This window comes from Microcaecilia unicolor, chromosome 10, assembly GCF_901765095.1.
Source record: "Microcaecilia unicolor chromosome 10, aMicUni1.1, whole genome shotgun sequence".
NCBI classification, from domain to species: domain Eukaryota; kingdom Metazoa; phylum Chordata; class Amphibia; order Gymnophiona; family Siphonopidae; genus Microcaecilia; species Microcaecilia unicolor.
Genome location: NC_044040.1, coordinates 167,121,948 through 167,149,661, shown reverse-complemented (window position 1 = coordinate 167,149,661; position 27,714 = coordinate 167,121,948). Strand labels below are relative to the sequence as shown.

General features: G+C 41.3%; 1 protein-coding gene across 6 annotated transcripts in view; it reads left to right on the top strand.

The window, feature by feature from the left end:
* Positions 1-673: 673 nt before the first annotated feature.
* Positions 674-27,714, top strand: part of FAM124B (family with sequence similarity 124 member B) — a 103,692-nt gene continuing 76,651 nt past the window's right edge. For 2 of the 6 annotated variants that reach the window (XM_030216276.1, XM_030216270.1), the window contains exons 1-2: positions 1,014-1,185; positions 18,724-18,755. In XM_030216276.1, the coding sequence (XP_030072136.1) occupies positions 1,085-1,185; positions 18,724-18,755 (133 nt within the window). In that variant the 5' untranslated portion in view covers positions 1,014-1,084. Of the gene's footprint in view, positions 707-1,013; positions 1,186-18,723; positions 18,756-19,903; positions 20,017-26,832; positions 26,883-27,714 lie in introns of those variants that run through there. The other 4 variants (XM_030216274.1, XM_030216272.1, XM_030216271.1 and 1 more) reach the window with 4 other exon arrangements.

Sequence of the window (27,714 nt, the reverse complement as noted above, 5' to 3'; positions counted from 1 at the left end):
GGTAGCGCTGCACAGAAGCAGCTTCCAGCAGGTGCAGGCCCTTTCTTCTGTTGCGTCCCACCTCCTCTGACGCTACTTCCGGTTTCTGGGGGGGGGGGGGGGGCGGGGGTATGGCAGAGGAAAGATAACTGCTGGGCTGGTTGGCCGGCCTGGTATGTCTCTTTAGTACTAATGGCCACAAAAAGGTTGGAGGACCGCCGCGGCGGGCAGTGGAGAAATGCTGAGGCTTTGGGAGTAAAGGAAGGAGAGTGAGAGGTGAAAGGAAAGGATGCCAGATGGTTGGTGGAAGAGGAAGAGCTGCCACAATGAGGGGGAAGGAAAGGGAACGATGTGAAGAAGTGTGGGGAAAGGAGAGAGAGGGAGAAGGGCTGCACCTGCAAAATGGAGACCGAACAGGAGCGAGGGCCGAGAGGAATATTTGCTGCACCCTTTTGTGGGGAAGAAAGACAGGAACGAAGAGAGGGAAGGAGAGATGCTGCCAGGGCATACAGATACAAGAAAGTGATATTGGACAGGGCAAGAATAGAGACACAGATGGGAGATACTCACCATGACAAGATAACAGGGGCAAGGACAGAGGGGTGATACTGAGTAGGATAGGGTAGAAGTTGCAAGTGAATCTAGATTCCTGCTGTGACCTGGAGTGGCAACTGTTGGAAACGGCCAGGATCCTGGCCCTGATGGACCTTTGGCCTTACCCAGAATGGTAGGTCTTATGTTTTTAAACTACTTCAATTGAGAAATGTACTGCTACAAATAAAGTGGCAAACATAGCTGAAACAAAATAGTGCCTTATTGAAATTTGAAAAAAAAATGTTGACAGTGCCCCCCCCCCCCCTTAAGAAAAAAAACTAAAAGTTGCGTGTCAAAATTCATCAAACTTCTCGCCATAGAAAAGGCAGATGCGAGGCGAAGACGACTTCCTCCACCACGTGAATGATGCCACGAGGGTCCCTTTCAGTACTGGGTCTGACAGCGGCATCAGGACAGGCAGCACCTGCAAACACAGACAAGCAGTGGAGAATCTGTGGAGCGCGCGACAGGCAGGCTGATGAAAGCGCGGGGGTGAGAGGTAAGAAGGCGCATGCCGGCAGAAAGTGCGCTGTTGCTCGTCATGCAGAGGCACAGACGTAATCGTCCCATCCCGAAGGAGCAGTGTGTGGACTCCGGAGCCGAAACTGCTGGGTAGGTTCTCGGTTGTCTGACTAACTGCTAAGCTAAGGACAAAAAAAATGGCAAGTTGCTCTCTCTGTCAGTGTTGTGTGGGCTTGGTATCTAGGAAAATAACTTAAATTATATAGTGTCGGTGAGCAATTTTTTAATGTAAGATGCACTTTTTCGCGGATGTTTAACTCATACTCTTTCTTTTTTCCCCCAACCACGGTAAAATTTTCTTGCCGGAACAGGCAATATTTTGGAGACCTACAAGCGATCCTATAGGCTCAACTGCCTTTAGCAGTGAAGCACTGGTGACTTGCTGGATGGGGGTCTATAGTGAATTCCGCTGACCATTTCGTCCCACTGTACAGTTCGGTGTAGTTTGCTATGTGCTATATACAAATCATGATAATGAAAATTGGCTCTCCTCTCACCAAGAGATGATCGGATCTTCTTAATTAAAAAGTGGCAGCAGCACCTCAGTGAAAGAAGCGTAAAGATAAAGTAAATAAAACTGGGGAGGGGGCGCGGCAACATTCATTACAGCTAAATTGGAAAATTGTTTTAAGTTGTATAAAGCTTTAAAAAAAATAATCCCAGCAACTTCTTTGGGTACAAGTTCTAGCCCTGAAATGTTAACTGGTGAACTACTTAAACATACATAGATTTTCACAGGAGTTCTTTTACTAAACTGCTTTAAAAATTGGCCGTAGTGTGCCCCTGCCTGTGTGTTTCCTGCACGCTAAGGCTGTTCTTACTGCAGCTGGAAAAATGCCTGAATTTCCATTTTCCAGATTAATGGCCATGCGCAAATGCTACCAGCGTGCAGCCAGTACTAAAAACTAGCATATGAGCCCTTACCACCACCCGTTTTGTAGGCAGTAAGGGCTCACACATTGATCCCACACTAATCAGCAAATGGTAATGTGGCTTTGCTAATTGGTATATGCTGTCATGCCTATTCTCTGCCCCCCAGACATGCCCCCTCGAAGAAAAATAAAGGAAACATTTTTAATGCATGGTTTGCAAGTGCACATTTGGGCTTTTACCACAGGATGTCTCAGCGCATCCTGTGGTACGCCCTTTTAAACTAAGTGCGCAGATTAGTAAAAGGAACCCATAATGTCTTTAAAAATATAAAGATAATAAATAGAAATAAAACAAAATAAAAAAGGTACCATCTTATTGGACTAGATATTGTCTTTGAAAGCTAGTCAAAAAATGTATTGTTCAATATAAAAGATACTGTCTTATCTTCTATTTTGTTTTTAGTTCTATATTTCTATTACTGTTAAACAGCTGCTGCATTATTTTTAGATTTTTAGGCAGCAGACTGCACCAGTATAACATTCCCTGCCTAGGCCTATGCTTCCCCCTCCCCTTACCATGGTTAATTTGTAGGACTGCTTTTGTCTCCCCTGAAAGCTCTGCTTCCAGCCTGGATGTTTTATTCTCTCGCTCTCTTTCTCTCTTTTTTTCTCAGTACCTGGAAGTGCTCCATTGCAAAGAGAAATACAAGTTCTTTTAAACTTGTCCGTCTGGACAAGTGTGAGAAATGGACACTTTTTTTTTTAATTTAAAAGCTATATCTCTTTCACCAGCCTTTCCCCATGAAATCATACATCATTAGTGGGTTCCAGGATGGAAAGCTACTCTCAGGGTCTCAGTATTTAGTTGCTATGAAGAAGTGATTGTGGGTGAAAGTGAGTTGCTGTGGGAACCTGAGTATTTGAGAAATTTGCCCTTTGACTTGTTTTGGTGTTTCCTTCATTTAATGATTTTCTTCTATCGTTGGCTTGATACTTGCTGATGAACTATTTTTTTAGTAAGCAGAAGGAAACATTGATGTGCTGCATGTTCCCCCCCCCCCCCCCCCTTAATATGTGTGCTTTGCATTAAACCTTTCTAAAACTATAGGTTCGTAAGGGACCATAGAAGTCAATGGAGCATCTAAACAAATGAAATGGAAAAAAAGCTGCTATTGTCTAATCAAAGCTGGAATAAATTACTTTACAAAATTCAACAGAAAATAGAGGTAGCCTGAAACTGAAAGGTGTGTTTATGGCCCCAGAAAAGACCAAAAAGAGTGCAGCTAGAAAGGAGCGATCTTTGAAAATGAAGTAATGTTTTATTCCAGATGTGTTACTGTAAAGTTGTTAAGAATATTCTCACAAAATTCTGTGCTCCAAGCAGTTGACAAGTGCTAATTCCCCATAGTAGCCTTAATAACATTGGGTTTTTAATATGTTTATTTATTTATATCATTTATACCCCACAATTTCTCACCACTGGCAGGCTCAATGTGGCTTACAACATTTAGTTACAAACAGGAAAGTACAATAAATTGAAAGTGATACGGGTGGCGGGAAGGTACAGGGTTAAGAGAAAGTAGTTAAGTCCACAAGATCGTTATATGAGTTGGCGTCCAGGAATCACAGAGGCAGGACGGGATCTTTAGGGTAAGCTTGCCCAAATAAGTAGGTCTTGAGAGACTTCCTGAAAGTCAGATGATCTTGAACCATTTTTACAGATTTAGGCAATGTATTCCACAAATGAGTGCCGATATAGGAAAAGGTGGAAGTGGATATGGTTTTATACTTGAGTCCAGAACACGCAGGGTAATGGAGGTTTAAGTATGAACGAGAAGATCTAAGTGAATTCCTTGGTGGCAAGTTGACAAGGGCATCCATATATGCTGGAGCTGCTCCGTAGAGGATCTTATGGACTAGGGTGCAAATTTTAAAAGTTATGCACTCCTATACAGGAAGCCAGTGTAAGTTCTCACGAAGTGGTCTGGAACTTTTAAACTTTGATGCACCGAAGATTAGTCGAGCCACTGTGTTTTGGGCAGTTTGTAGCTTTTTGAGAAGTAGGTCTCTGCACCCTGCGTATATGCCATTGCAGTAATCGATTCGGCTTAAGACTAATGATTGGACTAAATTACAAAATACTCATCTTGGGAAATAAGGCTTTAATCGTTTTAGTTTCCAGAGAGAGAGAAGAATATTTTCTTGGTGGTTGAGTTGTTACTATGACTACAATAAAGGACCTTGAATTTTGAAAATCCTCTTTTGCATTCACCTCACTACATTTGGTAACATTTATGTATAACATTTGAATTTGGTATATGCCAATTTATTTTATGATTTGGAATGGTAGTATGAGAAATGCTTGTGTTATCTAAAACTGAGCAAAATTTTATTTCATATCAGGAAATTAATAGGCAGACGAGAGAGTGGAGTGGGAGAAAAATAGGGAAAGAAATGAACAGATTGATGTGAATTGAATGAAATGGAAAGGGATAAGAAAGATGAGAAAAAAACAGGCATGTGAAACTGGTGGGAAGAGACCTGTTTCTCTTTTTCAAAAAACTGACATAAGACATCTGGGTTTGATTTGATTGCCTCTTGTTTTTGATTTTGAACAGTTATTGTTCTGTAATGTTCTGTTCCTCAAAAATATCATTGAGGCCCAGTTTTGTACTTTTAATAGTAACTTGCCCAGAAAGTATAAGAGATGACAATTCACAAATCTGCCTCATTGTTCATATAGCATAAGTTTTTATCAATTTTATGTTAATGTACTTTTTTCCTGCGCAGGTTCCTTTCTTATTGTGTAGTATAAAAATAGGTTCAATGGAAATCTCACTGAGGAGCAAGAAAAGACACTGAATAGCGTGTTTCATAGCATCTTACAGTTGAAGGATTTTAAATTTGGTTTCATCAGAGAACTAGAGGAAGTAGCCTAATGATTAGAGCAGTGGGCCGAAAATACAGTCCAGTCCAAATTCTACTGCGGCTCCTTGTGATTGTGGGCAAGTCACTTAAACTTTCATTGCCTTACTTGCAAACTCACATTGCAAGCCCTCCAGGGACATTTTGTTTGCAATGTGTAAATAAAGCAGAACTTAGAGAGAAAACAAGAGAAGTTGGATGTATTTTATGTTCAGTAGTAATATGTTCACATATACTTTACATTTTATAGAGCTGACACCTGAGACATAAATAAAATATCTTCTGTATAGGAAATTAGTTAAGATACTTAGAGGGTCTTTTACTAAGCAGAAGTAAGTCCAGTTCGGGCTTACCACTCGCTAATCCGAAAGTGGAGGGCAGCGGGGGGTGGCAGGGCGGCGGGGGGAGGGGGACCAAAATGTGCCCCCCCCTCACGTCCAGCACGCGCGTTTTAGTGAAACTGAGCATACACGCATGCTCAATTTCATTAAAATGAGCATACCAGACATGACATAAGGGGAAGAGAGGGCAGGAAATGCGGCTGTGTCAGCTGGCGGGGTTTGGAGACCCCTGCCAGCCAAGGCATATGCGGCGGTGGCGGTGCTTCAGCTGGTGGGGATCCCCGCCAGCCAAGGTATGTGTAGTAGCAGCAGCGGCAGCGGTGGGGAGGGGGACCAAAATGTACCCCTTCACTTTGGGCTCTGGCCTTCTCCCACCTCGAAGTCTGGCTACGCCCCTACTTCCCATACCATTACCCAATATTGCTGTATATATGGATTTTTTTCTAGAGTTAAATACAGTATGTTCCATACAAGACTTTCAGTTGTGTGTTGATTAGTGAGAGAGAGGTCTCTATATCCCTGGGCCCAACTAGTTTTCCTCACCTCAATATGTACCCATGGTAGCAAGTAAGGTTTACTTTTGTATAATTGTGATAACCCTTTAATCACAGTTTTCTCAAAGAACCTTTCCAAATAGCCCCAGATAATATGATACCTGCACCTTGATTGTAGTGTGGGAACTTAGAGAAAGGCAGGTCTGGAGTCCTAATAAAATAAAGCCGCACAGCAAGCTAAAGGTGAACATAAACTACTAATTTATTCATGTGCTGGGGTTGGGGAGAATCCTGTTCACTTCACAGATAGGAGGAACATAAACACAAACAGCCAGTTCTTAGAGTCATGAATTGTGCTCCTGTGGCTTGCTTTGGCATGGCCACAGCTTGTACTACTATCTCTCAACAAAAAACAGTATATCCAGCTTGTCTCAGGCCTGGGACCCAGAGATAAAGTTCAATCTCCCACCAGATATTAATTACCGGTTGGACACTGGTAGGATTTTCACACACAGTTCTTCAAGTCTCCAGGATTAACTTGGCCTACTTGAGGGGCCCTTTTAATAAGGCGCAGGTAGCGAGCGCCAAATCAGCACTACTGCTAGGCTAGCGCATGTGCCCAGCAGTAATTCTTTTTATTATTATTTATTATTATTATTTGTTACATTTGTATCCCACATTTTCCCACCATTTGTATCCCACATTTTCCCACCTATTTGTAGGCTCAATGTGGCTTACATAGTACCAGAGAGGTGTTTGCGGACTACGGTGTGAATAAATACATAGTGAGTTGTGATAAGATGAAGTTCATGTGGTATATCTACATTAGAGAATCGTACAACGTTAGAGTTGTGTTAGGTCCATAGTGTACTATAGTTCATTGTGTTGCTGAAATCTGGCAGTTAATTTGGGTCGGTAGGGTATGCCTTTTTGAACAGGTTAGTTTCTAGAGTTTTCCGGAAGTTTAGGTGGTTGCTTTCTGCACCTAACCTTTATACCTTTCAGGAAATCTAGACTGCCCCTACTTGACTGACTATACATTTGTCCTTTAGATTGTAAGCTCCTTTGAGCAGAGACTGTCCTTCTATGTTAAATTGTACAGTGCTGCCTAACCCTAGTAGCGCTTTAGAAATGTCAAGTAGTAGTAGTTGTACATCGTTTTTAAGGCCTTTGGTAATGTGTTCCACAGTTGTGTGCTGATGTATGAAAAACTGGATGCATATATTGATTTGTATTTGAGGCCTTTGCAGCTTGGGTAGTGCAGGTTTAGATATGTTCGTGATGATGCGGAAGTGTTTCTAGTTGGTAAGTTGGTAAAGTCTATCATGTATCCCGGGGCTTCCCCCTAGATAATTTTGTGAACCCAGGTACAGATTTTGAAGGCAATGCGTTCTTTGATTGGCAGCCAGTGTAGTTTTTCGCGGAGGGGTTTTGCGCTTTCAAATCGCGTTTTTCCAATTATAAGCCTAGCTGCTGTGTTTTGAGCGGTTTGAAGTTTCTTTAAAGTTTGTTCTTTACATCCCGCATAGATTCCATTGCAGTAGTCTACGTGGCTTATTACCATTGACTGTATTAGGTTACGGAATGTTTCCCTCAGGAAGAATTGTTTCACGCGTTTAAGTTTCCACATTGAGTGGAACATTTTCTTTGCTGTAGCTTTCACTTGACTCTCCAGTGTTAAGTAGCGGTCTGTTGTAACACCAAGGATTTTCAGACTGTCTGAGATAGGGAGGGAGTGATCTCGGGTGTCGATACTTGTGGGATTGTCCACGTTGTGCTGGGATGAGAGGATGAGGTAATGTGTCTTTTTTCTTTTTTTTTATTTTTTATTTTATTTATTCAATTTAAAGAAATATACAAGAAACTTCTTGATTGGAAAAGCATCATAAAAATAAAAATATATCAACAGAAATTAACAATCAAAAAGGTAAATATTGATACTCAAGTCCATAAATTGGAAATCCAAAATTTAGGAATTCAAGGGGAGCAAAAAAATAATAGGAAATTAATAAGGATATGTGTCTTTTTTCTTTGTTGAGATTTAGTTGAAATGCATTTGCCCGTGAGTCCATAATGTGCAAGCCGAGCTTGATTTCGTTGGTGATTTCTGTCAGTTTAGCTTTGTAGGGAATGTATATTGTGACATCGTCTGCATAGATGAACGGGTTAAGGCCTTGGTTGGATAAGGACTTGGCTAGTGCACTGAGTTTGACACGTGACGAATCCCGTGGTAGAAAATAATTTTCTACTGGGGGGGGGGGGGGTGTTCCCAACAGTAATCAGCAGTTGGCGTTGGGGGGGGGGAGGGTGTTCCCAGCAGTAATCAGCAGTTGGCGTGCATGGGTAGGTAATATACTGCTGTGTCAATGGATGGCGGAAAGGGCTCAGGCTGTAAATAGGCATGTGCTAGTTCTAATTTCAGTGCACGCACCAAAAACACGCACCCACACTACCAAAGGCCACTTTTTACCACGGCTTAGTAAAAGGATCCCTGAATGTAGCGTCTGGGAGTCACATATAGGTGATGGAGACGTAGGCAGTAGGAGTCTGAGGGTTAAGGTGGCTCAGCAACTGTGAGGCAGTATTATTAAGGGGGAGCAGCAGCTTCCTGCAGACTCCCTCACAGCACATACTAGCAAAAAAAAAATCTCAGTTGAAATTACTGAAAAAGGAGAAAGATAAACTGAATATATGAATCTGCAGATGTTGTTCCTTGCATAATGGAACCTGCTATAATATGTCACATAATTAAGCCTAGGTAAACAAGCTAATAAATTATGTATCACTATTTTGCCATATATATCTCCCATTGGTTTATTAGTCATATGCAGGTGTTTTGATTTTGAATTATGTAGCAGGTTTTGTTTACATCATTTCATAAAATCAGTCTTTTTATTAGGTAGTACCTACTGCTGTAAAAGGAAAGCTGGGTAACTTTTACTTCAAAAAACTATTGCTATAGTCTTTAGGTAGTTACAGCATTGGCGAAAACTAGAATGTTTGTTACATCACGCATCTCTATAATATAGTAAATTTTATCTATCTCAGTGGTATTCACTTCTAGTCCTCAAGGACTGCAAATGGGTCAGGTTTTCAGTATATCCATAACAAATGTGCATGAGATAAGTTTGCATGCAGTAGAGTGAATGTCACTCTACTGCATTTTTAGGTATAACTTGTCTGGAATGTTTTTACGTTTGGGGAGCGTGCCAGGTGCCCTTGACCTGGATTGGCCACTGTCGGTGACAGGATGCTGGGCTAGATGGACCTTTGGTCTTTCCCAGTATGGCACTACTTATGTACTTATGTACTTATGTACTGACTTAGCCTTATGTTATGGATCTTCAAGCAAACTTCAGAACCGTTAATAATAATCCAATATAGGAAAGAAGAAACTAGCAAACTGTCCTCGGGAATGCACAGACAGTCTTATAAAGAGTTATAAGGTGAAAAATAATTGACTAGGTCCAAGTTTCAAAAACATCTGCGTCAGGAAAAAACATTGTCGTCGTCCCCCCCCCCCCCCCCCCCCCCCCCCCCCCCGGAACCAGTAAATGTGCACGTCAAATGGGTGGTGAAGTGCACGGTAACTATCATTTTGTGAGCAGCAGAGATTTCCCCTGAGGCAGATGTTTTAAAAAAACAGACCAAGTTCTTACTTCAGTCTTTGGTCTTTAATGAGGAGGATATAAGAGAGATACCCAGGCAGAAAATATATTTTAATGATAATTATTCAGAGGAACTGAAACAAATCTCTGTGAACCTGGGCAAAATAACAAACTAAAGAGTGGTAAATCATCTAGACCAGATGGTATGCATCTCAGAGAACTGAAAGAACTGAAAAATGAAATTGAAGCTCTTCTGTTTAATAATTTGTAACATGTCATTAAATTGTCTACTGTGCCTGAAGATTGGAGGGTGGCCAATGTAATGTCAATTTTAAGAGTTCCAGGGGTGATCCAGAAAACAACAGACCACTGAGCCTGATGTCAGTGTGGGAAAAATGGTAGAAACTATTACTGAACATGTAGTTTAATAGAACAAAGCCTAAATGGATTTAGCCAAAAGAAGTTTGCCTCCCCAGTCTGCTACATCTTTTTGAAAGTGTGAATAAAGGTGAGCCAATCAATTTATAGTATGTCTGGATTTGTAGAACATTTTTGACAAAGTCCCTCCTGAGAGACTCATTGGGAAATTAAAACGCCATGGGATAGGATGGAATGTCCTATTGTGGATAGGGACGATTAAAAGATAGAAAAAACTGAATAGAGGTAAATTTCCTCAATAGAAACACATTGAATAGTAGAGTGCCCCCAGAGATTTGTTCTGGGACAGTGCTTTTCAACATATTTGTAAATAATCTGGAAATGGGAACAGCTCATAAAGTCGGAGTTAACAACACTGCATCAACAACAAAACAAGGAAATGAATTGGTTATGGAGTGGAGAAAGCAGCTTTATTAAGTCTAAACATGGACTATATTTTGGCATATTGCCTACATCTGGGGTCTGCATAAAAATACATAGAAATATTCATGCTAATAAGAACACATTACAATGCAAATGATATAAATATACAAATATAATGACATAAAAAGTGTACCAAAAAATAAAATGTATAATTTGTACAAATGAAATTGCATAATTAAAACTTAAACACAATTCATGAACGTAATAAAGTAGAACAAAAATGATAATTGTTCAAATAGTCTGTTTGAGGAAGTTTATACTGAATGTTGTATGAATCAAACATTAAAACATTTTTTGAAAATTATTTTACACATACATTCAAAAATGTTTAAAGAGCAGCATAAATTGATAGAATATCAAGATTAAGGGGATCCTTTCACTAAGTTACATTAAAAAGTGTGTCCTTATGTGGGTCTTTCCTGCACTCTAAGGCTATTTTTTTACATCAGATGGAAATTGGCTGATTTTATATTTTCCCCAATTAATGGCCATGCTTATTTATTTATTTAGATTTTTGCTCACACCTTTTTCAGTAGTAGCTCAAGGTGAGTTACGTTCAGGTGCTCTGGATATTTCTCTGTCCCAGGAGGGCTCACAATCTAAGTTTGTACCTGAGGCAATGGAGGGTTAAGTGACTTGCCCAAGATCACAAGGAGCAGCAGTGGGATTTGAACCAGCCACCTCTGGATTGCAAAACCAGTGCTCTAACCCCTAGGCCACTAATGTTGCTATTAGTGTGTGGCCAGTAACAAAAATTAGCGAGTGATGAGCGCTTACTGCCACCCATTTTGAAGTCAGTAAGGTCTCATGTGGTAATCCTGTGTTAATCATGAATTTAAGTTATGGGTTGGTAGACTTAGGAGTAATATCAGAAAATTATTTTACACGGAGAGGGTAGTAGATGCCTTGAATGCCCTCCTGAGGCAGGTGGTAAAGAAAAAAGTAGTGGCAGAACTCAAAAGGCATGGGATGAACACACAGGATCTCTAATTAGAAAATGAATGATATAAAAAACAAAACTTAAGGGTTGCATGTAACATAACATGGAGGGGCATTTTCGACCAGGGACGCCCATCTCCGAGGATGGCGCCGCAAAGGGGCGGGGCCGACTGTATTTTCGAACGAGATGGCCGTCCATCTTTCGTTTTGATAATACGGTTGGGGCCGGCCAAATGTCAGAGATGGCCGGGTTTGAGATGGCTCGGTTTTCGCCGATAATGGAAACCGAGGCCAGCTATCTCAAACCCGGCCAAATCCAAGGCATTTGGTCGTGGGAGGAGCCAGCATTTGTAATACACTGGTCCCCCTTCCATGCCAGGACACCAAACGGGCACCCTAGGGAGCACTACTAAAAATAAAAAAAATTAAAATAGCTCCCAGGTGCATAACTTCCTTACCTTGGGTACTGAGCCCCCCCCAAATCCCCCCAAAACCCACTCCCCACAACTCTACACCATTACCATAGCCCTTATAGGTGAAGGGGGGCACCTACATGTGGGTACAGTGGGTTTGGGGGGGAGGTTTGGAGGGCTCCCATTTACCACCACAAGTGTGACAGGTAGGGGGGGGATGGGCTTGGGTCCGCCTGCCTGAAGTCCACTGCACCCACTAAAACTGCTCCAGGGTCCTGCATACTGCTGTCAGGGATCTGGATATGACATTTGAGGCTGGCAAAAAAAGTTTTTAAAGTTTTTTTGAGGGTGGAAGGGTGTTGGTGACCACTGGGGGAGTCGGGAGGTGATCCCCGATTCCCTCCAGTGGTCATCTGGTCAGTTCAGGCACTTTTTTGGGATTTGGACCTGAAAGAAAAGGGACCAAATAAAGGGACCAAATTCTCGCCAGAGACACCCTTCTTTTTTCCATTATCGGGCGAAGCCGGCCATCTCAAAGCACGCCCCCATCCCGCCTTCGCTACCCTACCGAAACGCCCCTTTGAAGAGTTACTGGCTCCGTGATGGAAAACGGTTGGCGCCGACCAAAATCGGCTTTCGATTGTACCGATTTGGCCGGCTTTAGGAGATGGCCGGCCATCTCCCGATTTGTGTCAGAAGATGGCCAGCAATCTCCTTCGAAAATAAGCTGGATAGTAACATAGTAGATGATGGCAGAGAAAGACCTCTACGGTCCATCCAGTCTGCCCAACAAGCATGTGTGTTTGTATGTCAACTCTGGCTGTAAAAACTAAGGCTGGTGCTGGGCAGGCTTGTACGGTCTGGGTCCCGCATATGGCAATCCAGTTTAGGATGGTCTAGAGAGGTGTAGCGCAAAAGGTCTAACGCTATACCTACTGTCCCAGTTGACAGTGGAAGATATCCAGCTCCACGCACTTACAGAGCCCCTTCAGCAACGACCTGACTATCTCTGTGACTGTGGGCCTCACTCCCATTATATATTTAGGGCCCCCTACTGAGCCCTCATGCTCGTGGAAGGCAGAAGCCTGAAGGAACTTTTCAGAGCAAGAAAGCTTCTAGCTAACCTTCCTGATCCTCCAAAACAAGGACAAGCTGTACAGGGAGGGCAGGCACAGGGTGCCCCAGGCCACAGCAGCAAGGGTTTGATCCAAAATCCAGGTGACCCTGGCAAGGTGAGCGAGCAAACACAGGGGTCCTTTTACTAAGGTGTGCTGAAAAATGGGCTGCGGTAGTGTAGGCACGTGTTTTGGATGCGCACATCCATTTTTCAGTGCACCTGTAAAAAAAGGCCTTTTTATTTTGCTGAAAATGGACGCGTCCATTTTGGGTCGGACACCTTACCACCACCCATTCACTTATATCATTCATTATATTTTCCAACGCCCATAAAAAATTGAATTACTGCCTGGGCCACGCGGTAGCCAGGCGGTAACTCCGAATTGATGTGTGTTGGGTGCATGTAGGCTTAGTAAAAGGACCCCACAGTCTGCAGAACCCCCCACGCACATCTCAGAACAGGATAAGCTACATAGCTACAACACTGGAGCACCCACATGTACCCTGTTGATCACAGTACAGTGCCATGGTTCACAGTACAGCATCCCAGTGCATACATGCTGCCCACTGTAGTTTAATTTTATTGAATGTGCCTGTGTTAATGATGAACATGGTTTAACACATTGTTTTACTGTGCTTTCATAGGTAATGAGCTAATATGCATAATTATTCAGATTACCTGTTTTGTATAGATTTTATCTATTCATTTTCAAAGCAGATGGACGTCTTAAAATGCCTTATAAAGGTCCATCTGCTAAAAATGTCAAAATCCAGATTTTGGAAAGTCAAATTTTGATCCGTTTGTCCAAATAGCAAGGGGACATGATGTGGGCATGTTTGGTTTTTTTTTTTTTTTTGGGGGGGGGGGGGGGGTTGGGGGAGTGTCCATAAGTAGGAAGTCCAACAGGGATTTTCGACTGGAAAGGAACATCCATGTCTAAAAAGAAGGATTTCTTTTATCGTGACCTGTTTCAGCCATGTCCAAGATAAAAAAAGGTGCTCTGATTTGAGCAGCTGACCACTGGATGGATTAAGGCCTTACCCTTCCTTAATAATGGTTGGTGGCCCCTCTCTCTCCTCTGAAAGTGAGGCTGGAAAGGAAACCAGGTTCTATGTCAGCTGCAGGTATTATGGCTGTTCTGAACAAAGCAGCACACAGGCCAGAGGAGTAGGTTAGTGGACTGTGAACCAAGAGACCCAGGTTCAAATCCAACTTTAACTTTTTTTTTAATAAATCTGAGCCTTCCAGAAAAAGAAAAATATCCACTGTACTTAAATGTATAAATAACCTGCAATCCTGAGGGCTATTGAAATGGTGTGCATTCAGGTACAGTAGGTATTTTTCAGGTCCTAGAGGGATCACATAAAATATATATATATATATATAGTGGGGTATAAACTTGTGCCCCTTGGTTTGCAGTCCACTGCACTAACCACTAGGCTACTTCTGTGTTCTGCAGGACATCTGTATGACCACATATTTGAAAATGATGCCAGACAGACATTCATGACTCTTTTTTTTTTTTTTTTTTTTTGTAATTTCAGAAGTTGGACATTTTGCCTTGGAAAATGGCTATTCATTTTGGACATTTTCAGTGCAAAAACCTCCATCTCGCAGCCATAATCAAACAGGAAATCTAGATGTTTTTCCTCTTTGAGTAGGACTTTGAGATGTCTAGGTTTTGTTGTGGTTTTTATTTTGTTTTTTGACGTTATGAGTAGGATGGGGGGTTTTTGGACTTAGACTTTTTTTAATGCCCCTTAATATGTAGTAAGAATTAATGCAAGTTAAAAGCATATGTAAACATCAGTGCATTTTAGTACATTGGTCTTTTAGGGCCCTATTTACTAAGCCATGTTATAGCCGCGTTAGCATTTTTAACACTCGTTAACCATGTACGCACGTTAACAGTGTAGGCATCTACAGTATACCTATAAGCGCCTACACTGTTAACATGCGTACTAATTGTAGGCGCGTTAAAAACACTAACGTGCCTTTGTAAACAGGGCCCTTAGACTGACTTGAAACATACAACCTGTTCTTTTCTGGAGGAGGAGTTTTATTTAATTTGCTTATTTTTGATTGGTGATGGATGTGAAATCTGAAACTCTGAGAAATGTATTGCATGCTCATTGGTTTAAGAGTAAAGTTGTGTTTTTGTACAGCTGCTTTGGTCTGCTTTCCTTGACAGCACTCTGGGAGGTTTTAGTTTTCACATCAGAAATAAATTATTCAATTCACAGCTGAGTTAAAAAAAAATCCATTGTATTACACAAAGGCTCTACAGAACCTTGGTAAAGTTGTTTTCAGATCTCTAATGAAGTTGGATGGTGAAGAGGAGTGGTGCAACTTGGTGTCTGTCTCAGACTCAAAGTATTTTGACCTCTTTGCCTTCCTGTAATGGTGTATGACACATTGAGAAGAGTGAGAATTTTATTGAGATCAGTAAAACAGAGTATGTAGCATTCACAGCAGATGAATTCAGGTTAATTTGTGTTTTACTGTGCTCTTTATAAATCCTGTTGGGAATCATGCCTGACTGTTGGTGTATGTTGTCTGTTTTTATCCTCTTGGTGTTTGCTGTGTCTGTATTGCCATTTTTAACTGATTGGACGGGCTCAGATTTATTGGATACCATGAAACTGAAGCCATGGATTTCTGCAAGGAAGTTTTCATTACTTCCATTTTTGTCCCTAGTCCCAGTCAGTGTTATGCTTTGGGATTTCTAGGTTAGCTTTGGGGATTGATGTGTACAATTATAACCCTCCCCAACCCCACCATATCACATAGGATCCACATTTCTTTAGTTTTTTTACTATGGGGTTCTTTTACTAAGCCACACTAAAAAGTGGCTTTCAGCACGTGGGTTTCTCACACTCGGCTGTGTACACTCTTAGTGCGGCAGTAAAAAGGCTGCTTTTTTAAATAGCCACCTGCTAATTTCCTCATTGGCGCATGGCCATTACTGCCAGGAGCTCTTACTGCCAGCTATTTAGGAAGTTGTAAGGACTGCCATGCTATTCCCACGCTAATTAGGTAGCATGTGGTAATGCGCCTACCCAGTTAGCACAGGCATGCCTAGTCTCTGCCCCCAGACATGGCAAAAAATAAAAAATACCTTTTACTGCGGGAGTAACACACGCGAATGGCCAAACTACTGTGGGACGCCTTAGCATATCCAGCGGTAGTGCTTTTTTACCTCAGAGTAGGCTCATGTTGGGCCTACTACACCTTAGTAAAAGGGCCCCTGTGTCTTCCTGTCCCCCCCACCCACCACACACACACAGACTCCCTCCCATTCCTATGCCATGTGGTGTAAGTGATGTGAATCCACTCTCGGGAAACATCCAAGTTTTGTCTACACTTCTGTACACAACCAAGCTAGCTTAAAAGAAATCTGTCTTGCATATGTAAGAAATTCACTAAAAGGAAGTTCTCTTGAGCTTATAAAAAAAAACTGACCAAGTTGTGGAGTTTTCTCACCCTGATTGGAGTAAAAGAGGTAGTCCTGCTTGCTGTGGGTCCTAAGCACAGCCTACAGGCAGCTAAATACAAAACCTGGTGTGGATTCTTTTAAGCCCTTGCAGTGACACTCACAGGAAGTTGCTGGAATCACTCTGCTTCTACCAGCAGTGAGTGAGGGGAGTTAACTTCTGCTGGGTAGTTTGAACTCTGGGATGTGGCTGATACAACTGGAGTGTGTGTGTTGGTTGAAATCTGAGAGGGAGTCAAGGCAGAGACTAGAGGTGATAAAGCTGGCCTATAGTAGGCCACAGAGTTCAGCTCCTAATTCCCAGGGGCTTCAGGAAGCAGGAAGGTTCCACAACAGAAAGCTGAAAGAAGAAGAAAGGAATTTGTCTGCCTTGCATATAAAGGTTCCTCAGGGTCTGTCTCTCTTTGTTAAATTGTACAGCGCTGCGTAACCCGAGTAGCGCTCTAGAAATGTTAAGTAGTAGTAGTAGTAGTCTAGTGTTGAGCCACCCAGCCTGGCTGAAGCCAGAGCAGAAACAGAGGGACTTCAAAGAAAAGAATCCCTACCATTTACCAGAGGTAAACTACAAATTTTATTCAGTGACTGGGAGTAGAGAATGACAGTGGAACAAAATTTGTCCCCACCCCGTCTACATGGGTTCTGTCTCCATCCCCACCCCATCCCTGTGGGCTCTGTTCTCATCTGAGAAGACTCGGACACTTATTATTTTATATTTAAATATTTTTGTTAAAGTATAAAAAGGAACAATATGCTGTGCAACTGTTGTGTATAAATTACAAATAGAAAACAGTAATAACAACTATCAGCTATAACAACCCTCCCACCACCACCACCCTCTACCCTTCCAACCCCAACAATAGCTGCCTTCTACTACCCCAAGGAATCCTAATCCACCCAGTTAAATTGTCCAGGGGTTCAAAATACAACCCATTCAGTAGGGGAGATTTTTTAAATTTGTGGACGAATAAGAAGTCATCAACAATCTCAGGATTCAGTCTAGCTCTCCTGTCTTCCACAGTCCCTCCTGCAATACAAGATGTCTTCTTAGAAGATGTGCTGGTAGCAGGATGTACAGGATCCCCCATGCTTTGCTTGCTTTTCCAAAACATAAAAATTTTGTTATCTGTATCAATCAAACATAAATAACAGTCCAGTTGATTAACAGATTTCAAAGTAGAAAGTGACATGGGGACAAAGTTTGTCCCCGTCCTCATGGGTGTTGTCCCCGTCCCCATCCCTGCACTTACTGCGGATCCCCATCCCCATGTCATTCTCTTACTGGGAGTAGGAAGGAACCACGTTTAGGACCTGCAGTTCCTGCAGAACTCAGGCTACATGGTTGAGAAGTTTCTGATTCCAAGAAAAGAGTTTTAGAGCACTCAAACTGCATATGCATAGGAGAGATGAAATTTCCAAACCTGCAGTCTGTGCAGCCCCTCTAGAGTATTTAACTATTTTTCCTCTTAATTTTATTTCAGCCAATTTAAGCTGCTAGTTCTAAATAGCTGGGTGATTTTTGGTCTGGATTGCATTACAGTCCATTACCAGTACCTGAAGGTCAGGGTTCATTTATGTTTGAAACTAATGAATGTGTTAACATCTGCTTAATGATTCAACCTGATTACAGATATTCTTGTAAATACATTTGTATGCTACAGTGTACAATATAATTAATATAAGTATATGCCAGTAAAGCTGTTTGTTGTTGAACGCTGTCTGTTCTATGGTAAATTCTGGGGTACAAGGAGAGAAGCTGTCTCTTTTGTTTATTGACATCTACACATTTTAGCAGACCCAAATCCTAGAATGCTGATTCCAGGTACTGGTAATTTAGCCCCAAAACAAACTCAAGATACCTGAAGGTATACTAGGCTGCCTCCTACAGGGCATAAGCAGATGCAGGGTGAGCCCTAGTGTTACACATGCATCATTTCAAAAAGTACATGCCACAAGTGCTTGCTTTTTTATCAATGGAAAGCAAAAGAAAACGAATGTATTTCTAAAATATTGTATTATTTGAATATTTTTACTGCTGTATTTGCCTATTGCTCATGTTTGATTGATTTATTCTTACTGTACATCACCTTAAGTGAATTCCTTCAAAAAGGTGATAAATATATAAAATAATTTTTAGTTGCTCTTCTGTAATTCCACTGAGCAGAAGTGTTTGGAACAGTTCTGTCAAATGAAATGCAGTTGGTTCCTGCAGTGTGTGTTTGTCATTTGCCATTGCACCCAGAGGTTCAGGAGGACTTCTGGGGAACAGCTTAAAAATATTTCACTTTAATGAATTTGTGGTAAACCTTTGACTTAAACTGTAATATTATCATGTGTACTTTTGAAATGATGTACAGAGGGAGGGTCTAGCTCACTTTCAAGTGCTAAAAGCGATAGTAATGCTAAGAAGTTGGGTGTGAATTTTAAAGAATTTTAGACTACAGCATGAATGACGATATTTGGGGTCAGTGGCTCTGGGGTCTTGTTTAAAATGATTTAACTATGTTTGGGTAGGTGACACTTCTGAAAATGTTTACCAAAAGCATTGACTGTGATTTGTTTTCACAGGTCTGATTTCACCAGAATGTCATCGGCTAGTAGTAAGTAACATGCATTTTCTAGATGCAAGGACAACTGGATTTAAAAAAAATGTATACCAAACTGTAAAAAAAATCATGTTTTGGTATATTTTTGATCACATTTGATGAACTTTTTAATTTAATACATTAAATTTGCTTCATGCTGTAAAGAACTCCTTCATATCTTTTTAAGTTCAGGTGTGTTTGTTTTGTTTTTTTCTTCATTTTTGTGGCCCATCAACTTCTTCCCCCCCCCCCCCCCCCCCCCCCCCATTTTATAATCCTTCCAAATTTGGGCCACCCATCACAGTGCTATTCCTTTCCCAGGAGCCTCAAACTGCAGCTCCTCCCAGAACCCAGCTAATCTGGACTCTAAATTTGGCCACTAGGTGTCACCATTGCATGGTGACAGATTCTCTCCTTGCTTCGTCCCCTTCTCTGCTGCTTCCCTCTCCCAAAAAAGAGGCAGTTTAAATTTCTCTGCGTACTGTATTCATAGTTCCAGCCCAAACAGAAAGCATAAGATCCAGGAATTGAACCGAGGTTTGTCTACATGGCAGTGCCCAGAATTGAACCTGGGGTCTTCGACATGGCAGTGTGCAGTACTACCACAGAGTCATCAGCTTTGATCCTTATTTTTTTTCTTCACTGAATTTGGTTATGCAATACAGTGTCACTAACATTTGGTATGACCAGAAGAGCATTAACACATAAATAAAGCTGACTAGAAAGGGTCTTTATTGATGTTCAGACTGAAGTAATTATGGTTCTACAAACATCATTAAGCAGCTTGAAATGTGTTCCAAGTATCCCTTTCTAATAGCAGCCAGATTAGAGGCAATGAAGTTCTTTCAGGCATTGGTTTCTGTTGTGCTGGAACAAATTTCAGCTTTCTACTGAGGAGAATAAATGTTAAATAGTCTAATTTGTGCTGGGCTAAAATCCAACTAGTGATGCAGAGCATGGCTCTGTATTGTATTTTCCTTTGCAAGGGCTGTTTAGAAAAATAGATAATTTAGTGGAAACCAACTAAAGCAAAATGACTATATGTTATAAGTGTATTTTTGCTGTGCTGTACAGTTCATCTCTGATATGTTTCAAAACTCTTAAAAGCAAATACATTTTAAACCCTTTCATTCCCTCCCTCCCTCCCTCTGTTTCCCCACTAGAAGAAAAAATTACCGTTTGGCCGTTTGGGGTTGGTACAGTTGGACAGTGACAAGTTACTCTTCACACTCTGGATAATGTTTCAGCTTAGATCTTATGGTGATGTGACATGACAGTAAGTTTTTGTGGAGACAAATCGCTTTCTTCTGTTTGCATGTTCATGAACCACACATAAAGAATCCCTTTTCTTCTCTAATGCAGGATCTCCTGATCTCAGGTGGTGTTTAAGACAACCCTTGTACCTGAATTGCAATGTCTTGATTCTGTTGATCGGCAGCAGTGTCTCCTCTCTTTGCTAGTGCTTGCACATAAGATTCTTTACTCTGGTATCCCTTCTTATTTGTCATCTGTTGTAACTCCCTATGCTCCACCTAGACCTCTTCGTTCATTAGTGGACCATCGCACATTCCATGATTCTACAAGACGGTGTGCTTTCTACTGTGAAGCACCGTCACTTTGGAATGTGCTACCCCCTGCCTTCCGACTTGAGGCATCCTTCCCCAAATTCAAAACAGCAGTAAAAACACGCTTATTTGAACTAGCCTTTGGCAGGGATACAGATCGGGATGTGGTTGCAGGGAATTGACTGAACAGTGGTTTGACTGGTTTGATTGATGGCCACTTCTAACAATATCTACATGGTGTCCAGAAAAAGTGGGACCCTATTAAATAGTTTCAAAATACTTTGTAATTGTTTAAACATTTAGTATGACCTTTGAAAATACGTTAATATAATTGGGGGGTTTCTTAGTTAATTCATAATTTGTATTCAAATTGGCCTTCTTCAACCTTGTCCTCCTGTTGGTTCAATTAATTCTGGGGTTTCATTAATTAAGAGTGAAGCTCCATCCTGTTGAAAAATAAAGTACTCAGAAATGTCCCGAATTTCAGACAGAAGTTTCTGCTGCAGTAGAACATTTAGGGGTTATTTGGAAAAATGTTGTAGGTCCTGTTTTTTCCAGACACTCTGTATATCTGTTTTTGTTGAATGATTGTCTATATGTTTCCTTCTTTCTTCTTTACTATCACAATTGGAGTTTCTTTCTTTCTATTCCACATTTCAGGAGGGGAATGGTCAACTATGTCTACATTTAGACCTGCTACCTGGGACGTTTAGATGTCAGAAAAGTGCTCTGAATAAGTAGCACTCCACTGGAGGGATTAAGAGAGGTCAACCCCTTAATCCCTTGGTGGTTGATGTCAACCCCCTCCCTCCCCAAGTGAAATTGACAAAGGATATTGGGCTCAGTGACAGTGTCAGGAAAAATGGAGATTCATGTTTCTGGAGTGGAGGAGTGGCCTAGTGGTTAGGGTGGTGGACTTTGGTCCTAGGGAACTGAGGAACTGAGTTTGATTCCCATTTCAGGCACAGGCAGCTCCTTGTGACTCTGGGCAAGTCACTTAACCCTCCATTGCCCCATGTAAGCCGCATTGAGCCTGCCATGAGTGGGAAAGCGCGGGGTACAAATGTAACAAAAAAAAGACTCCTAGAGATGTTTATATTCCTGCACATGAATGTCCATTTCATAACATATGCTGCCACATACATGTCCACGTGTACCTTCATTGCCCCGTTGATATTTTAGATGTCCATTTTACTAAAATGGATATTCATGCTGCATTAAACCAGTGCAGGAATGCTCATTATTTCATGTATTTCAGAACAGGCTCCATGTTGGCAGATGTTGTTCTAAAATACTAGTGGAAATTCAGAAATCCTGATTTGGACATTAATTTCCGATCTGAACATCTTTTCTAAAATGCCACTCCACGTGTTAGCACATGGCCCTAACACAAGCTTTCTGCATCACTCTCCTCCCCCACTGCCAAAAGTGAAAACAAGACATCAAGGATATTCACAGTCTCATTATTTTTGTGGTTTTCCATTTATCCATAACAGTTGTACCATTCATTAGTAATATCTTAAAAAGTAGACTGGTTGGTAGGAAGTCCAAGGATAGGTTTGATAATCAATGGTTAGAAGCAAGGGGCTGGGAAACCATGTACACAGATGTACTGCTATGGATTTACAGCCTGTCTCACTGACACAGATTACTCAATAATTACCGTGGATTCTTTTGGAGTCGTATTAGATAAATGAAACCTTTATTAGAGGTGCTAAATTCTACAATGATTAAGGTATATACAATGATTAGCTATATAAACACAATGAAATCATTACATCACTGGTCTCTACATCTAAGCAATGCTAAGAGTTCAAGACCAGGAAAGAAGCAATGATACACTATACATACAGTCATCACTGGTCCTTACATCATCCAGGCTCTTAACATCAGCTGGGGGGGCTCGGTTCACAGCGAGAGCCAGGAGCTTCTTGACCAGGAACAAGTCCTCTGCACGATACGTTTACCCACAGATGAGCCCCCGATTTCACTGAAAGAGACTCCCCTTTTTATTAGGCTCAGAACTCATGTTGAGAGCTAAGGAAAATTACAGAATGCTTCTCTGTTTAGGTAAACAAGCCATACTGTGGGAACGTGGTCACATGCTTTCCAAGTCCAGGTGGCCAGGTTGACCTCCGAAAGCAAGCACCACCCTCCTTCACATACCAAATTAATTAGAGCTGTGTCTTATCTTCCACATTCCAACTTGTTTTTGTATTTACAAGGAAAATTACTTTCAGTCAAAGACAGAAGATTTCAGAGTTCATTATCGATCAAAGCAGGGTTGAAAAGCAATCCTTTACATCTTCCATTACAACAGGGTTCAAATCTAGTTTTTCCCATCGACACACCTTATAACCCTAACCAAGCTGCTTTTCTTTCATTGCCTCGAGTACCCAGTTTAGGCTGTCGGCTATACAGGAATAGACCTGTTACCTATGATTGCAATTTATTATAAAATAAGGTTTAGGGAATTATAAAATGCAAAAATACATATGTTCTTATTTTTTTTTAACATACATTGTCCTATGCCACTGTATAACCTCTTCTCACTCTACACTGAACCTTCCCTGCTGATGATCTGTCTCTTCAGCATTGTCCATCCGGAATACAGCAAACTAGACAAGAAGTCTGCTTGTGGACAGCCCAGAAACCTGAAGACTTAATGCTCCCTCTATTGAAAACAGATTCTTACTCCACTGAAGGACCTTTATTTGGAATGATCTAATAAATATGTCCCAAGTCTAGGCTTTGTAATTAACTAGGTTTCATTTGATAAGAGAGATCCATAATTCTCACCTGATATAAAATTCAAAATGATGTCAGCCACAGTGTGGTGAAAAGTTTGAGCTGGCTAATTACAAGAATTGGGGCGTCCTACTTTTCAATGGTCGGCACCTGGGAGAAACTTTCAGCATTTCTGTACTACCTCTTACCAAGATTATCATTTGTACAAGTCATTAAACTCACCCCTGCATTTTAGTCACTCTTTTTCAGCCATTTCCTGTTCAGCTGTAACATACAATGTACATCTGTGACCATAATCAAAATAAATCAGCTCCTCTCATAGGTCAAGTTCAGTTTTCGTTTGTTCTTTCCTCTTCTAGCATTCTCAGCTTTGAAACCCAATTCCTTCCTTTAATAAAGATGCTGATCCATTTTCTGATTTGTGAAAGAACCACAAAATAAATTGGAAGGTGATAAGCATTATCAAGAGAAAAGGGAGAGGCCTTAGTAATATGCAATAAGTGATGCAATGCTTTTTTGGAAGTTAAATTTCCCGTTGGCCCTGCAAAATGAATTGTCAGGGGGATGCAGCAGATTTAACAGGAAGAACTACAGCTTCCTCTCTTTGTTCATCCCATCCTGGGTACATGCTGCGATCCTCTCAGCAGGCTCTTTTGGCTATTTGAGATTATCCTGAAAAGCAGCTTTACAATGACACAAACAGCAGCTTTTTAGAGTTTTGTGCCTGTCCAATGAGCAATGGACCCTTCTACCACTGGAACCTCACATCTAAGGTGTAGAGAACAAGTAAAAAGTATGGGTTTTCTTTCCAAATGAAGTGTAAACTTACAGAGATTTGGGTTAAGCTCCTGATGTATTATTAGTTTTAAGAATTATTTAATGGAATTGTGTTGGGGTTTTGTTGTATTTATTAGGATTTACGTATAACTTTTACTATTATTGCAAAACCACTGAACAAAACTGGCTAAAGAGATTGTGGTGCCCTGTGCCAACTTCCTTCCCCATCCCCTTCAATTTGCTTTTGTTCCAGTACCTCCTCCCCCCCCCCCCCCCCCCAACTCTGTTTCTTTTTTTCACCCATTCTCTTTATGGAACCCAGGAAAAGGTTGCGGTCTTATATGTTTGCAGTAAATAGGCATGAAATTCCCACTAACACTGAGTGAGCCAGTCTTTTATGCCTCACAGACCTGGTGTAAAAGCCCCTGGCATTGCGCCCAGCCTTTTGGTCTTCTGCACACTTCTGCACAGAATGGCTAGTAGCTTCATTAGTGTGGATTTAAATGGGCTGAGCACTGGAGTCTACGCGAGGCTTTGTGCATAGTTACCACATACGGCTGAGGGGAGATATGATAGAGGTCTATAAAATAATGAGTGGAGTTGAACGGGTAGATGTGAAGTATCTGTTCACGCTTTCCAAAAATACTAGGACTAGGGGGCGTGCGATGAAGCTACAATGTAGTAAATTTAAAACGAATCAGAGAAAATTTTTCTTCACTCAACATGTAATTAAACTCTGGAATTTGTTGCCAGAGAATGTGGTAAAGGTGGTTAGCTTAGCGGAGTTTAAAAAAGGTTTGGACGGCTTCCTAAAGGAAAAGTCCATAGACCATTATTAAATGGACTTGGGGAAAATCCACTATTTCTGGGATGAGCAATATAAAATGTTTTGTACTTTTTTGGGATCTTGCCAGGTATTTGTGATCTAGATTGGCCACTGTTGGAAACAGGATGCTGGGCTTGATGGACCTTTGGTCTTTCCCAGTATGGCAATACTTATGTAAACCATTTATGCATAGGGAGCCCAGAAAATTGTGCACTAAAGTTGAGCTAACTGGTGTGCAAATTCTAGCGCACTTGATTGCATCAGCCCCTTGGTACTGAAATGTGCACATTGTTATGCCATTTGTTATGTGATCTTTATGTGTAATAATAATATTAAACACTAGATGTAATTCTTCTCAGATGAGAAATGAAGGACTCCTTTTACAAAGCTGCGCTACCAATTAGCAGCACACTGAATGCGAAGAAGCCCCTTCTATTCCCATGTGCTGATTCGGATTCAGTGCGCCACTAAGCGGTAGCGCAGCTTTGTAAAAGGAGCCAAAGTCAGCTAGTGACCATAGGCACTAATGAATCAAAAGTACAGAATGACATGAGGACAAAGTTTGCCCCCCGTCCCCATTGGCTCTGTCCTTATCTCCAGAAGCCTCGAACACTTATGATTTTATATTTAAATCTTTTTTATTAAAGTATAAAAAGAAGCAATATTCTGTGCAAGTGTTTATAAATCACAAATAGAAAACAATAATAACAATGAGCAACTATAATAACCCCCCACCACCCTCTATCCTTACAACCCCAACAATAGCTGACTTCTACTACCCCAATGAACCCTAATCCACCCAGGGGTACAAAATCCAACCTGCTCTGTATGCCCTGTGAAGTACTGTTATGATTTTTAATCCAGCAATCTCAGGATTGTCTAGCTTTCCTGTCTTCCACAGTCCTTCCTGCAATAGAAAATGTTTTCTCAGATGATGTGCTGGTAGCAGGAATGCACAGGATCCACTGTACAAATTTTGCAAGTTGTGGCCAGCACTTTTGCTTGTTTTTCCAAAAAATGAAAACATTGTCATCTGCATCACTCGAACATAAATAACTGTACAATTCATTAACAGCCTTCAAAGTAGAGAATGACATGGGGACAAGTCTGTCTCCGTCCCCACAGGTTCTGCCCCACCCCGTGTCATTCTCTAATCACAAGGCAGCTTTCAAAATACAGTGATGGCCAGGCAGCATTAGAATTGAAATAGGACTCTATTATGTGCTATGACCTGCATGAGATTTCAACTGACCTAGCCTAATTCCCTAAAAGAAAAGAAAGAAAAGGATTCTAAGTGTCAGGCCAGCAAAGAGCACTTAGCAAATGTGAGCCAGATGGCCACTGGACAGCATACTGTCTTTGCAAAAACTTGAATGAAACAATTGAAAAGTTATTGGCATATAGGGGAAGAGAGACTATCACTCAGACATGACAATTTTATAAATCCATTTTTCCTGTAGAAAATTAGACTAAAAAGACAGAGCAATATTCAGCAAGATATCAAATTCATAAAAATAACTGTATAAGTTATATGGATATGTTTATATGTAGTCATCGAACTTCTATATATAAGTTGGACTGCTGAATATACAATCCAAAAGTTATCTATATAAAAATAAGGGGAAATCTTATAACTAAGGGGTCCTTTTACTAAGGTGCACCGAAAAGTGGCCTGCTCTGGTGTAGACACGCGTATTGGACGCACGCAGGTCCATTTTTCATTCATTCACCTTCTTTACTACAGCAGTCTGCATGTTTCAGCAAATATCACTATGAAAGGCATAGCATAAGCTTGCTCGCCATCCTTTCAAATAATCTTTAACTTTCTAGTTGCTTTTTTAGTAGCCTTGGTATACTGATCTAAAAGTTTCAGTGTATTATCCACCCAAGATTTTTTTCATGGCCAGTGACTCCTAACTCAGAATCAACACTTTTGTACCTGTAGTTTGGATTATTTTTCCCTATGTTCGTCACAAAATCCTTCTGAAAATCTTCTGTTGATTTAACAACTTTGAATAATTTTTCTCATCCGTAAATTTGACCACATTACTTACCATTTCTTTTTTTTAAAACATTTATGAACGTGTTTAAACTTCACAGGTCTCAGAACTGTTCCTTGTGGCCAATCCACTACTGACCATTTATTTGGTCCTGTTCTCTGTTTTCTTCCTTTTAGGCTGTTTTCATACACAGAAAGGCATAGCCTTGTCGTGGCTGTCAGGAAAAGTAAGTGAGCTCTTAAGCTGGTCCGAAAACCAGCGTTCACCCAACACTTCACCTGCAGCAACCACTGCTCCCCAGTGGTTGAGCCCCTGGGTTCGGGTGGCCAACAGGACTTAATGATTCGAGCGAGAAAGAAAGGTGCTCAGGCTCAACAGGAGTAAGAAGCAAGGTCAGACCTAAGCAGAAGTCAGGGCAGGCGGTATTCCAGCAGTGGTCAGGTCCAGGCAGAAATCAGGGCAGGCGGCATTTCTGCAGGGGCCAGGTCAAGGCAGTAGACAACTGGAGAGAACGCACCAGTACAATCAACAAGGTAGTAGCCGAGGCAAGGAGGTAGTGTGAGGTTTCTGGTTGTATACTGAAGGTGTCTGACATCACTGTGGATGCCCAGACGTAGACGCACTCGGAGTGTAGACACGCCCAGACGTAGACGCACTCGGAGTGTAGACACGCCCAGACTGTGAGCGCTCTGGAGGATCAACAGCGTTGTGGGTGCGTGTGTCTGGCTCCGCACTTGAGTTCAGGTTTGTGACAGGTCTCCTATTTCATGATTCTTTAATTTCCTGAAGAGTCTCACATGAGGGACTTTTTCAAATACCTTCTGAAATCTAAGTATACATAACAACCAACTTGTTGATTTATGCCTTCAATAAGTCTAGTACATAGGTAAGACAAGATTTGCCTTTGCTGACCCATGCTGACTCATTCCTATTAAGCTGTGTCTGAACATAGTAATTTAGTATAGTTTGAGCCATTTTGCCTAGCACCGATATCAGGCTCACAAGTCTATGCTTCCTGAGCACTCTTTTTTACTCCTTGACCATCATGTGGAGAAACC